The sequence below is a fragment of the Chiloscyllium plagiosum genome, chromosome 2 (assembly GCF_004010195.1).
Source record: "Chiloscyllium plagiosum isolate BGI_BamShark_2017 chromosome 2, ASM401019v2, whole genome shotgun sequence".
NCBI classification, from domain to species: domain Eukaryota; kingdom Metazoa; phylum Chordata; class Chondrichthyes; order Orectolobiformes; family Hemiscylliidae; genus Chiloscyllium; species Chiloscyllium plagiosum.
Genome location: NC_057711.1, coordinates 100,441,879 through 100,454,945, shown reverse-complemented (window position 1 = coordinate 100,454,945; position 13,067 = coordinate 100,441,879). Strand labels below are relative to the sequence as shown.

At 39.2% G+C, this 13,067-nt stretch overlaps 1 protein-coding gene across 44 annotated transcripts in view; it reads right to left on the bottom strand.

Moving 5' to 3' along the window:
• Positions 1-13,067, bottom strand: part of LOC122562121 (receptor-type tyrosine-protein phosphatase delta) — a 2,454,643-nt gene that overhangs the window by 18,042 nt on the left and 2,423,534 nt on the right. For all 44 annotated transcript variants that reach the window (XM_043714668.1, XM_043714784.1, XM_043714721.1 and 41 more), the window contains 2 exons: positions 1,964-2,249; positions 1,088-1,266 (listed from right to left, as the gene is read on the bottom strand). In XM_043714668.1, the coding sequence (XP_043570603.1) occupies positions 1,088-1,266; positions 1,964-2,249 (465 nt within the window). The remainder of the gene's footprint in view (positions 1-1,087; positions 1,267-1,963; positions 2,250-13,067) is intronic.

Genomic DNA, 13,067 nt, shown 5'->3' with positions numbered 1-13,067 from the left:
CATAAAAATGTAGCATAAGATTCATACAAAGGAGCTGTTATTGTAGGGCTGTGTCATCTTGTTGTTGGTTCGTTCCTGGATGGCTGACTGTGGCTCATGAGTTTGTCCATGTTTGCTTGTCTATTGCACTATCAATATATGATTCACAAAGACTGTTACGATATTCAGGAGTGATCATAGAGCAACAAGGTCAAGTAGAAACCTGAATATATACAGAACAATGATATCTGGATGTGAAATTGTTTTAAAAATATATTTACTTGGCAATTCTGCATGTAGTTGACATATTTTCATAAAATGAACTAAGTTTTGGAGTCGAGAACACATTCGTTTTACTGAGTGATTCAACATATTTACATACATCATAATGATCATCTGGAAGTGATAATAATCTTTTCAAAATAATAAAAAGAAAGATAAAAAGACAGACATTACACTCTGAGATGACACTGTCCTTTAAAAAATATTTTCTAATTTAATTTTGGGGCAGCTGCCACTATCATTGTGGACATAAACTATCCAAACCATCGATGTGTGAAAATAATTATTATTACATTATTACTGCATTTGCAAAATCATTTGCAGTTCATCTTTGGTGAATTCTATGACGAGTTTAAATCTTGTTGAGAATAATTAGATGTTTTATAAGACATAATCTCATCTCAGGCATTAAAACTAACATCAGAACCTTAAAATAAGGTTATTGCCTGGGATTGCTTATTTCCTGGGATTGCTTATTTCCTGGGATTGCTTATTTCCCTACATATTGTGGAATTTGCTATTTTACAACTGATCTGTTCTTGATTGTGCAGACTGTACCAAAACAATTTATTGCTGACAAGCAAATGCTATTTTCTTAATGTGTGATTACATCCATCCGAACAAATGAACAAAGGGGACCCTATCAATGCAAATCAATTGATTAATAATAACCAGTTGATTTCCAAAACAAGGACTATAATGGCAATATCGATTTCATTCGCTTTCATTCTTTGGTGTACAGATACACAAGTGCGACTGAGGACTAAGAGTTACACTCTGCCACCTACAACAGTACACACTTCAAGACACTGATATGTCCACTTACCTATAACCATCAATAAAACTGGCATTAATATAGTCTGACCCCTCGACTCCTCTGATTGGCTGTAGACATACTCTCGTGGATTCATATGGCATAATATTAACAAGGCGATTCTTGAATTTATTACATGGGAGGTTGGCACTAATGAATCTTGATGTGTGGGCTTTTGTGTTGGCTAGTCGCTGCAGGGAAGAAAAATAGAGTGTTAAAGTTGCCTGAGACTTGGAAAGTGGTACTTTATACAAGTCAATTTCACAACATTCAGTCTAAAACTGGAGTCAAACACTGCTGCAATTGACATCAGTGACAACTGAGCATCAGAGGGAGAAATACAGGTCAAGGCCAGAAGAAGGAAAGCTGCCTCTGCCTCTGAACCAAGTACAATAACTATCAGCCAAGCACAAAGTGAGCACATGCCCACAGCATGTAATTTGGACAAAGCTAACAGTCCCAGTCAGTGAGGCTAAAGATTAGCTGATGTATATTGTTAGGGGAGAAGTGGGGGAAAGTTAACTTTCTACCACACCTTACTGGAGATCCCATATTGCAACATTGTGTCCCAGCATTATCATATTATCATCAAAACAATTCATAAATTACTGGCAATTACAAATGTCATTTCTTGATATAGATTTACTTGTTGAGATAGTTGCTCTTAATTGAATAATACTATAATAATTACTTCTCTTTGTGTGTTAATATGAAATCCTTTCTTAAATCTTTGAGGTTGTGAAGTATATGACTGCCACAGAAGTATAATTAACACCTTGTAATTTCATGAGCTACTGAAGTTACTTTAGCAATTAGTAACTTTAACTAGTTAATTGTTTGAAATTTTGGAGTATAGTAGAGTGCAAGCTGGAATTTCCTTCACATTACCTTGAATTCCAATTCCATTCCTGTGACGTTTTCTCCTGGCTCCACTTGTGTCAGCTTTTGGATATACGCGTACAGGTTCCTGGCTGGCACTTCGGTATTTCCACAGGTGACTGCTTCAAGCAGTGCATCATGAATAAAGATATATTGGTCCTCAGTCTGAACCATGTAATTCCTCTGTGATCTCATTAGTGTTACATGACCATAAATATCTACAGTTTTCTCATGCTTTATTCTCTCCAACATGGCATCTATTACAATGAAACACCCAGTCCTTCCAACTCCAGCACTGTAAAAAAAGGGAAACCCATACAGATTAGGTTTTATGACAAATCCCATGATTTTAATCTGTTCCTTATAAAGGTATGTGGATGTTCTCAAAATTTATGCAATTGTATTTCATCTTCTCTATAGAGATGTTCCACATTTTGCATTTTTGCCATTGATCTCAACTTTTCAGTGATATAAAATTGTTGGATAATGTACAGATGAAAATATAAAACTGATTTTCCTATATCAACAAACACTCTGGCTTTTCTTTCAAGTTTTTGAAAAGCCTTTTTAACATGAGCAGAGAGCCAACTGTCCCACCAATGAGTACTGAAGTACAGTAGCCCTAACAACAGTGGGTATCATTTGTGTGATCAGAGATTGATGCAGAGTTCTCATTGCTGCAAGCAAATACCTTGTTTCAAACTGATACATTATTATAGCTCAGTCCATGAATACATTTTATGAACCAGTACAGGTCCGAACACAAATATCTGCTTCCAGGATAATATTTCTTAACCATCACTTTTAACTTTATCCCAGAAAGCTAATAGTGGCACAGTATGCTATACTATTTTGTATATTTACTTCTTAGCGGTGTTTAAAAAGCAACTGTTTTAACACAATAATGAAATACAAGAAAAGTCAAGAGCATTTGCAGTGATAAGGTCTACATCATCTTTGTTGTTCAGGATTTTTTTTCCTCATGAGTCTGAAAGGAGTCACCTTCTGTACAGATTCATTCGTATTCTGAGACTACTTTGATTAGAAATAGATGTGTGCTCCTATGAACGGAGGACATGCAAGACGGACTGGAAAAATACAATTTTTTGCGATTATAAACAAGCGCTGACAAACCTCATGAATGGAAATGAAAGTCATACTCATATTTCATTGGCTCCTCAGAATATTATGACACTAACAGTCATTTTGGTTTTTAAAAATCACCAAAATATTAATCTACAAACACGTTTCTATTTCAAGTTAAGGCTGTACTCTGAAGATCTGGCTGCTGACTTTGCTTTGTAAAGTCTGGAGTATAAGCCTTTGTGATGTGACATCTCAAGATTAAAACTTCATTGTCAAAAAGTTGAGCAAACATTTCCAGCTCAAGAGGAACTCAGGTATACATGAGTATAAAAGTCCAAATAATGGCATTTCTCACCTACAGTGCTGTACCAAGAGTGTTCATTATTGCAAATGAATTTGACATACAAATCTATCATTTTGAGCATGGAGCTGTTTAAAAAGCTAGTTTGTTATTTCATTCTCTGGAACCTTTTGATTAGTTTTGAAGTGTCATCACTGTTCCAATATAGAAAGTACAGCCGTAGATTTGTGGACAACACGTGTCATAAATAGATAATTGACAATAAACAGGGAGCAGTCCTTACTATCTCCAGTCTAATCAGCAGGATGTGACCAGCAATGGCCCACATGATCTGTGTTGAAAGTTCAATCATTTACCATTTTTATGGACAACATTTATGATGAGACAGAAAGACATCTGTCCATGTTGACCATCATAAAAAGACAAGAGCAGCGAAAGCTGTGCCAATGGAATCATCAAATTACATAGAGATATTTATTGATTCAGCAAAAGGATAGAATTGTAGTAAGTGGATTTCAATGCAAACAAGTGAGTGATTTTCAGTTATGGAGCTCCAAAAGGTAGAACAGAAAGCAGAGCTGGTGCAAATATCAGACAATGGCTTTGAGTGGCAAAATTGCAGAGTGCAGGGAAAAATGAACTGAACTATTCACAAAATTACATTATCAAACTAAAAGCCTTCAGTAACAGAAATGAGAGGTTGGGATCTACTTATGTGTCCACATAGATTGACAGACATATAGATTGCTACATGTTAATACTGCAGTTTCTTCCAATACAGCATATTTACATTCCTCATTCTGTTTATGCAAGTTATATTGACTTGTGCATTTACATGATTATTCCAAAATCGTGAACAAGTAATACAAAAATACATAACCTAATTAAGCCCGTTCAATGCTAATGATTACTGGTTGTCTAAAGTATGCATAAAATTATCCATTAACTGTTACAGCAATATAACAGTTCTCTACGTGATCCATAATTACACGTTATAATGTGTATTTTTTTTCAGCTTGTCATAGAAAACAGAGCAGAAGTAGGCCATTCAACCCCTCGAACCATTCAATATGATCACAGCTAATCAAGCTCAATTCCCCAATCCCACTCTCCCCACATAGTCCCTTGATCCATTTACCCAAAAAAGCTATATCTACTCTCTCCTTGAAAACACACTGTTTTGCCCTCAACCACTTTCTGTGGTAGTGAATTTCACAGGCTCACCACTCTCTGGGTGAATACATTTCTACTTATCTCAGGCCTAAAATGTTTACCCTTAATCTTTAAACTATGACTCCTCATTCTGGACTCCTTACAGCATTGGGAACATTCTTCCTGCATCTATTCTGTCTAATTCTGCTATAATTTATAGGTTTCTATGAGATGCCTCCTCTTTCTTCTAGACTCCAGCAAATACAATCTCAACCAACTCAGTCTCTCCTTATACATCAGTGCTGCTATCCCAGGAACCAATTTGGCAAACATTTGTTGCACTCTCTCCATCGCAGGAGCATTCTTCCTCAGAAATGGAGGCCAAAACTGCACTATATTCCAGGTGTAGCCTCATATATGGCTTGTACAATTGCAGCATGTATTTGAATTCTCTCAATATGAAGGCCAACATACATGCTTACTTTCAGCAAAAGGACATCTAGGCCTCATTGAACATTCCCTTCCGTTAGGTTACAGCTATTCCAATAATAACCTGATTTCCTATTTTGTTGTATCATATTTGATACTTTCACATTTATCCATATTGTACTGCCATTTACCCCTTCTCTCAGCCTGTCCAAATCACACTGTAACATTTCTGCATCCTCCTCACAGCTCATCCTTCCAGCCACCTTTGTGTCATTGCAAATTTTGAAATATTACATTTAGTTCCCTCATCTAATCATTGATATACATTGTGAATAGTTGGAGCCCAAGTTTGATCACTCTGGTACCACATAAGTCACTGCCTGCCTTTCAGAAAAAAGTCCAATTCAGTTTCCTCTCTGCTAACCAGACTATCCATCTCAACATACTATCCTCAATTCCATGTATTTTAATTTTACACATTTTTTTGTGGAACTTTGTTGAAAGCTTTCCGAAAGTCCAAATAAACTACATTCACTGCCTCGCCCAATCAACTCGACTAGTTACATTGTCAAAGAATTCCAGTAGATTTGATTTTCCTTTTAGATTACATTCCCTACAGGTTCTTTGGCACAACTAGTCCAGACCGACCCTCCGAAGAGTAACCCACCCAGACTCCATTCCCCCGAACTAATGAACCTAACTCTACGGGCAATTTAGCATGGCCAATTCACCTGACCTGCACATCTTTGGACTGTGGGAGGAGACTAGAGCACCTGGAGGAAACCCACGCAGACACGGGGAGAATATGCAAACTCCAGACAGACAGTCGCCTGAGGCTGGAATCGAACCCAGGTCCCTGGCGCTGTGAGGCAGCAGTACTAACCACTGAGCCACCGTGCTTTTGTAATTCCATGCTGCCTGGGCCTGATTCTAATATTGCTATCTAAGTGCTCTGCTAAAAAATCAGTGATGATGGACTAAGGCATTTCCCTGCTACCAATGCCTGATTCGCTGTTCTGTAATTCCCTGTTTACCCTCTTCCTCCCTTTTTAAATAGTGGGATGATATTAGCTACCCTCCAATCTTTAGGAACTTTTCCAGAGTCTGAGGAATCTTGGAAGACAACCACTGCATCCATTATTTCTAGAGTCACTTTCTTAAGACTTATTAGCCTGCATTCCATCAATGCCTCCATTATCATTCGTCTACATACACAGATTTGCTTCTGGTACTCCCTCTCACTAAACCAGCATTCCTTATCATTTCTGGTACATTACTTCTGTCTTCACAAAGGCGGTCACAAGAATGAATTTAGATCGTCAACTATTTCTTTATTTCCCAGTATAAATTCCCCAGGTTTCTGATTGTAAATGGGCTTACATTAGTTTTCATCAACCTTTCTCTCTTTACACACCTATAGAAACTTTTACAGTCAGTTTTTATGTTCCCTGCTCACTTACTCTCATACCCTATGTTTTCCTTCTGAATCAATCCCTTGGTTCTCCTTTGCTGACTTCTAAACTGTTCCCAATGTTCAGGTCTACTGTCTTGCTAACTTGTTTTTTGCATTTAATACTACCTCTAATTTCTCTTTTAAGCCACGATATGCTCATTGTTCTCTTTGCACTACTGCACAAGACAGGAATAAACAATTCTTGCAGTTTACCCCATTCGCACTTTGAATGTTTGCCTTTGCCATTGTCTATCCAGTGTCATTCCTTTCAGAAACATTTCACAATTCACCATAGCCAACTCAAGCCTCATATCATCACAGTTTCCCTTACTTTGATTCAGGTCTCAGAATCAACTACCTCACACTGTCTTGTGAGAACCATCGAGTAAGAATCCATAATCAGTATCATCATATTTTTTTTCCACATGAAACAAATCTAATTGTAAATGCAGGATTTTTATTCAAACGACAATATAGTAAAGATGTTTAACATTCATCTTCAACTGTTAATGGAGGGGAAGTTTGAATACACGTCAGACTTTTCATGATACATAGTGTACAGAGGAAGTATTTCCTGTGATATGGAGATTTGAACAGGGGCATGATATAAAAATTAAGAGAGAGGTGTTTCTGGAGTCATATCAGGAAACATAATTATATGTGAACATGGAACATAGAACAGTGCACTACAGCAAAGGAACATGCCCTTCAACTGATCACATCCATGGCAACCGTGATGCCAATCTAAATTATTCTCATCTGCCTGCACATGGTTCATATATCTCCCTTCCCTGTCTGTTCACTTATCTGTCCAATGCCTCTTAAACATTGCTATTGTATCAGCTTCTACAACCTCTTGAGCAGCACTTACTCGACACCTGCCACCATCTCCATAAACAACTTGCTTTGTACATCTCCTTTCAACTTAACCCCTCTGACCTTAAATCAAACTCTCTAGTATTTGGCATTTCCACCCTGGGAAAAAGACTCCAACTATCCACTCTATCCATGCTTCTCATAATTTTGAATCCTTCTATCAAGTCACCCCTCAGCCTCTGACACATTAACGAAAAAAAAATTAAATTTGTCCAACCTCTCCTTGTAGCTAACACTCTCCATTCCAGTCAACATCCCTGATGATTCTCTTTTGCACCTTCTACAAAGCCTCCATATCTTTCTTCTAGTGTGGTGACCAAAACTGCATACAAATCTGCAAATGTGGCCTAAATGATAGAGCTGCAACATAACTTGTCAACTTTTATATTCAGTGCCGTGACCAATGAAGGTAAGCATGCCATATGCCTTCATAATCTCCTATTCACTTGTGTTGCCACATTCTGAGAATTATGGACTTGCACTCCAAGATCCTTCTGTATATCAATGCTCCTAAGGGTTCTGCCATTTACTATAAACTATAGTCTTGCATTTGTCCTCTCAAAATACATCATCTCATACATGTCTGAATTAAACTCCATCTGCTATTTCTCTGCCTAGATTTCCAACTGATCTATATCCTGCTGTATCTTTGAGAACTTTTCTCACTATCCACAAATTTGCATGCCATTTGCAAACTTCCTAATCAGACCACTTGCATTTTCATCCAAATCATTTGTATGTATTATAATCAACAGAGACCCCAGCAGAACATCACTGATCACAGATTTCCAGTCAGAAAAAAACACTCCTCCATGAATACCCAAGCCAATGACCAAGCCAAATTTGTATCCAACTTACCAACTCATCATGGATCCCATGTGATTTAATCTTCTGGACCAGCCTCCCATGAGGGATGCTGTTAAATGCTTTTGTGAAGTCCAGGCAGACAACACCCTCTACTCTACCCTCAGTCATCTTTATTACTTCCTCAAAAACTTCACCAAACTTGTCAAACAAAACCTCCTCTGCACAAACTCATGTTGATTATCCTGAATAAGTCAATTATTTTACAAATATGAGTAAATTCTGTCACTAAGAAATTTCTTCAATAATTTTCTTATTGCTGATGTAAGGCTGCCTGGCCTTTAATTTCAGAGAACATCCCTGTTGCTCTTCTTAAATAAGGGAATAACATTGGCTATTCTCCAGTCTTCTGGGACCTCAGCTGTGACTAAAGGGGACATAAAGATTTCTGTCAAAACGCCAGCAATCTCTTCCTTTGCTTCCCTCAGTATCCTAGGATAGACCCCTTCAAGCCCCGGCGGACATGTGTACTGTGATGTTATTCAATGCACCCAACATTTCCTACTCCTTAATAACGACGTGCCATTCCCTAATCCATGTCCTTCTCCTTAGCGAATACCAATGTGAAGTACTCATTAAGGGATTAACTCACTTCCTTTGGCTTCTTCCATGCAACAATTCCCTCCTTTATCCTTGAGTGGACATACTCTTTCCCTCATTAATTTCTTCTTCCTAATATATGTAATGACAACCTTGGGATTCTCCTTAATTCTACTTGCCAAGTACATTTCATGGCCCCTTTCAGCCTTCCCAATTTCTTGTTTCCTGCTTTGTTTATATTCCTCAAGGATCTGATTTCAGCTTCCTAAACCTTTCGTATGATTCATTTTTCTTTTTGACTAAAATTTCAACGCCTCTTATCATCCAGGGTTCCTGAATCTTGCCATCCTTATCTTTCCTCCTCCCAGGAAAATACTGGTCTTGAATTCTGATCAACTAATTTTTAAAAGGTATGTTTGATGTCAAATTACCCTCAAGCTGCTGCTCCCTATCTAATTTTTTCAGTTCCTGACTAATATTTCTGCAATTAGCCTTCTCCTAATTTAGTACGTTCACCCAAGGACGAGTCTTAACTTTATCCATAACTGTTTTAAAACATATAGAATTGTGATCACAATTTCCAAAAAGCTCACTCACTGAAAGTTCAATCATCTGGCCAGGCTTATTTCTCAATACAACGTCTAGAATGAGCTCTTCCTGAGTTAGACTATCCACATGTTGTTTCAGGAAACGCTCCTTGATGTATTGAAAAATTTCTGTCACATCTCAGCCCTTTCAAGTAAGGGAGTCCCAATCAATATTGGGGAAATTAAAAATCACCCACTATATGTATTCCCCTTGAATTCCTTACAAATATGGTGCACTGAAAGACCGAATTATTTTATAAAATATGGCAGCCCTTATTGAATTACATAAATACAGATATTTCGGCTATCCTAACAAGGGCTTTTATTTAATTGAGATTACAAACCTGGCTGGTCCGGGGCCCCTCGGGGGAGGAATCCCGCACGAATACGGGTTTTATTAATCTGATGTTAACACATTCCGAGCATGTAAGAGACTTAAATATAAACTCTGGTTAGTTGTAGGTTAGATTAGTAGATAGTTGAGTTTTGTTTGTTTTTTTTCTTCTTTTTTGTTTTTTTTTTGTTTTGTTGTTAAATTTTGGCTATTGTATATTTGAGCTAATTGTATATCAATGTTTATATCTGAGAGTTTTGTTTATTTTTGTAAACTTGTAAAAATGTTAAATTTCTAATAAAAATATCTATTAAAAAAAATCACCCACTACAACATACTTGTTTTTACGTTTTTCCATGATCTACCCCTATATCTCTGCCTCTATCTCCTGCTGGCTACTGGGAGACCGAATTGTAGAACTCCATCAAAGTGACTGTACCTTTCCTATTCCTGAGTTCTATTCCTGGCCTTGCTGGATGACCCCCTCTAAGGTGTTTTCTCTGACAGCAACTGTGACATTCTTCTTCATCAGTGATGCTATTTCCCACCTCTTGTACACCCCTGTCTATCACGCTTGAAACATCTGAATGCTGGAATGTTGAGCTGTCAGATAGTACAGTTGAATACATGGAGAAAGTGAGGACTGCAGATGCTGGAGACCAAAGTTGAAAAATGTGGTGCTGGAAAAACACAGCAGGCCAGGCAGCATCTGAGGAGGAGGAGCATCGACATTTCAGGCATAAGCCTGAAGAAGGGCTTATGCCCGAAACGTCGATTCTCCTGCTCCTCGGATGCCGCCTGGCCTGCTGTGTTTTTCCAGCACCACATTTTTCAACAGTTGAATACATGGCCAAAGAGCTGGTGCAGGAAGGAGGGCTTCAGATATCAGGATCATTAGGATCATTTCCTGAACAAGAAGGGCAGGTTGTACCTAAACTGTACCAATTACCTTGCAGGGAGGTTTATTTGAGAGGGTTTAAACTAGTGTAGCGGGGGGTTGGAACCAGAGCGGTGCATCACCTTGTGGGATGATTGAGAAGAAGGTAGAGGCTAAGTCAAGTAAGTCCAGTACGAAGAACAGGCAGGGCCCAGTCAATGAATATGGTGCGAGTGGTAGTCTGAAGTATATTAACTTTAATATAAGAAGTTTAAACATTAAGGCAAATGAATTTAGAGCCTGGATTACTACACAGAACTACCATATTGTAACCATTACAGAAACTTGGTTGAGAGAAGGGGAGGACTGGCAGCTTTTAGCTCAAAGCTTTACCTGTTACCCTATTTGTATTAAAGTCTAGTTGAACATTTGGTGTGACTACACCCCTGAAACCCTTACCTACAAAACATTCTGCCTCTTGTAAGCTGCTTAGTGAGTCCAATGTGCCACTCCAGTGGATCCATGCAGTTTGAGGGGAGCTGCAGGTGGATACACTTCCTACAATGGGAATTTAAGGCAGAAATTCAGGGGGCTAGGATGGAAGCTTAGAGCTAGGACGAACAGAGTTGTTGTCTCTGGTTTGTTGCCAGTGCCACATGCTAATGAGGCAAGGAATAGGGAGAGAGAGGAGTTGAACACGTGGCTACAGGGATGGTGCAGGGGGGAGAGTTTTGGATTCTTGGATAATTGGGGCTCTTTCTGGGTTTGGTGGGACCTCTACAAGCAGGATGGTCTTTATCTGAACCAGAGGGGTATCAATATCCTGGGGGGGAAATTCGCTAAGGCTATTGGGGTGGGTTTAAACTAATCCAGCATGGGGATGGGAACCAAAATTGTAGTTTGAGTATAGAAAAGGTTGAGAGTAGGGAGATCCAAAATCAAGTTTCAGGGACGCAAGATGGCACCAGCAAGCAAGAAGTTGGTTTGAAGTGTGTCTACTTCAACGCCAGGAGCATCTGACAGGTTCCAGGATTTACATGTTTCAGTAAGAACAGAGAAGATGGTAAAAGAGGGGGTGGTGTGGCAGTGTTGTTCAAGGACAGTATTACAGTTGCAGAAAGGATGTTTGGGGACTCATCAACTGAGGTAGTATGGGGTGAGGTTAGAAACAGGAAAGGAGAGGTCACCCTGTTGGGAGTTTTCTATGGGCTTCCGAATAGTTCCAGAGATGTAGAGGAAAGGATAGCAAAGATGATTCTCGATAGGAGTGAGAGAGACAGGGTAGTTGTCACGGGGGACTTCAACTTTCCAAATATTGACTGGGAACACTATAGAACGAGTACTATAGATGGGTCAGTTTTTGTCCAGTGTGTGCAGGAGGGCTTCCTGACACAGTATGTAGACAGGCCTGCAAGGGGCAAAGCCACATCAGATTTGGTACTGGGTAATGAGCCCGGCCAGGTGTTAGACTTGGAAGTAGGTGAGCACTATGGAGTCAGCGATCACAATTCTGTTATGTTTACTTTAGTGATAGAAAGGGATAGGCATATACCACTGGGCAACAGTTACAGCTGGGGGAAAGGCAATTACGATGCGATTAGGCAAGATTTAGGAAGCATAGGATGGGGAAGGAAACTGCAGGGGATGGGCACATTAGAAATGTGGAGCTTATTCAAGGAAAAGTTCCTATGTGTTCTAGATAAATATGTACCTGTCAGGCAGGGAGGAAGCTGTAGAGTGTGGGAGCTGTGGTTTACGAAGCAAGTGGAATCTTTAGTCAAGAGGAAGCAGAAGGCTTATGTTAGCACGAGATGTGAAAGCTCAGTTAGGGCGCTTGAGGGTTAAAAGGCAGCCACGAAAGACCTAAAGAGAGAGCTCAAAAGAGCCAGGAGGAGACATGAGAAGTTGTTGGTGGATAGGATCAGGGTAAACCCTAAGGCTTTCTATTGGTATTTAAGGAATAAAAGAATGACGAGAGTAAGATTAGGGCTAATCAAGGATAGTAGTGGGAAGTTATGTGTGGAGTCAGAGGACATAGGGGAAGCACTTTATGAATATTTTTCTACAGTATTCACTCTAGAAAACGACAATGTTGTCGAGGAGAATACTGAGATACAGGCCACTAGACTAGGTGGGATTGAGGTTCACAAGGAAGAGATATTAGAAATCCTGCAGATTGTGAAAATAGATAAGTCCCCTGGGCCAGATGCGATTTATCCCAGGATCCTCTACGAAGCCAGGGAGGAGATTGCCGAGCCTTTGACATTGAGGGTGTCTAATCTAATCTAATCTAAATCATCATTGTCTACAGGAAAAGTGCCAGAAGACTGAAGGATAGCAAATGTGGTTCCCCTGTTCAAGAAGGGGAGTAGAGACAACCCTGGTAATTATAGACCAGTGAGCCTTACTTCAGTTGTTGATAAAGTGTTGGAAAAGGTTATAAGAGATAGGATTTATAACCAGCTAGAAATGAATAATTTGATTAGGGATAGTCAGCACAGTTTTGTGAAGGGTAGGTCGTGCCTCACAAACCTTATTGAGTTCTTTGAGAAGGTGACCAAACAGGTAGATGAGAGTAAACCGGTTGATGTGGTGTATATGGATTTCAGCAAGG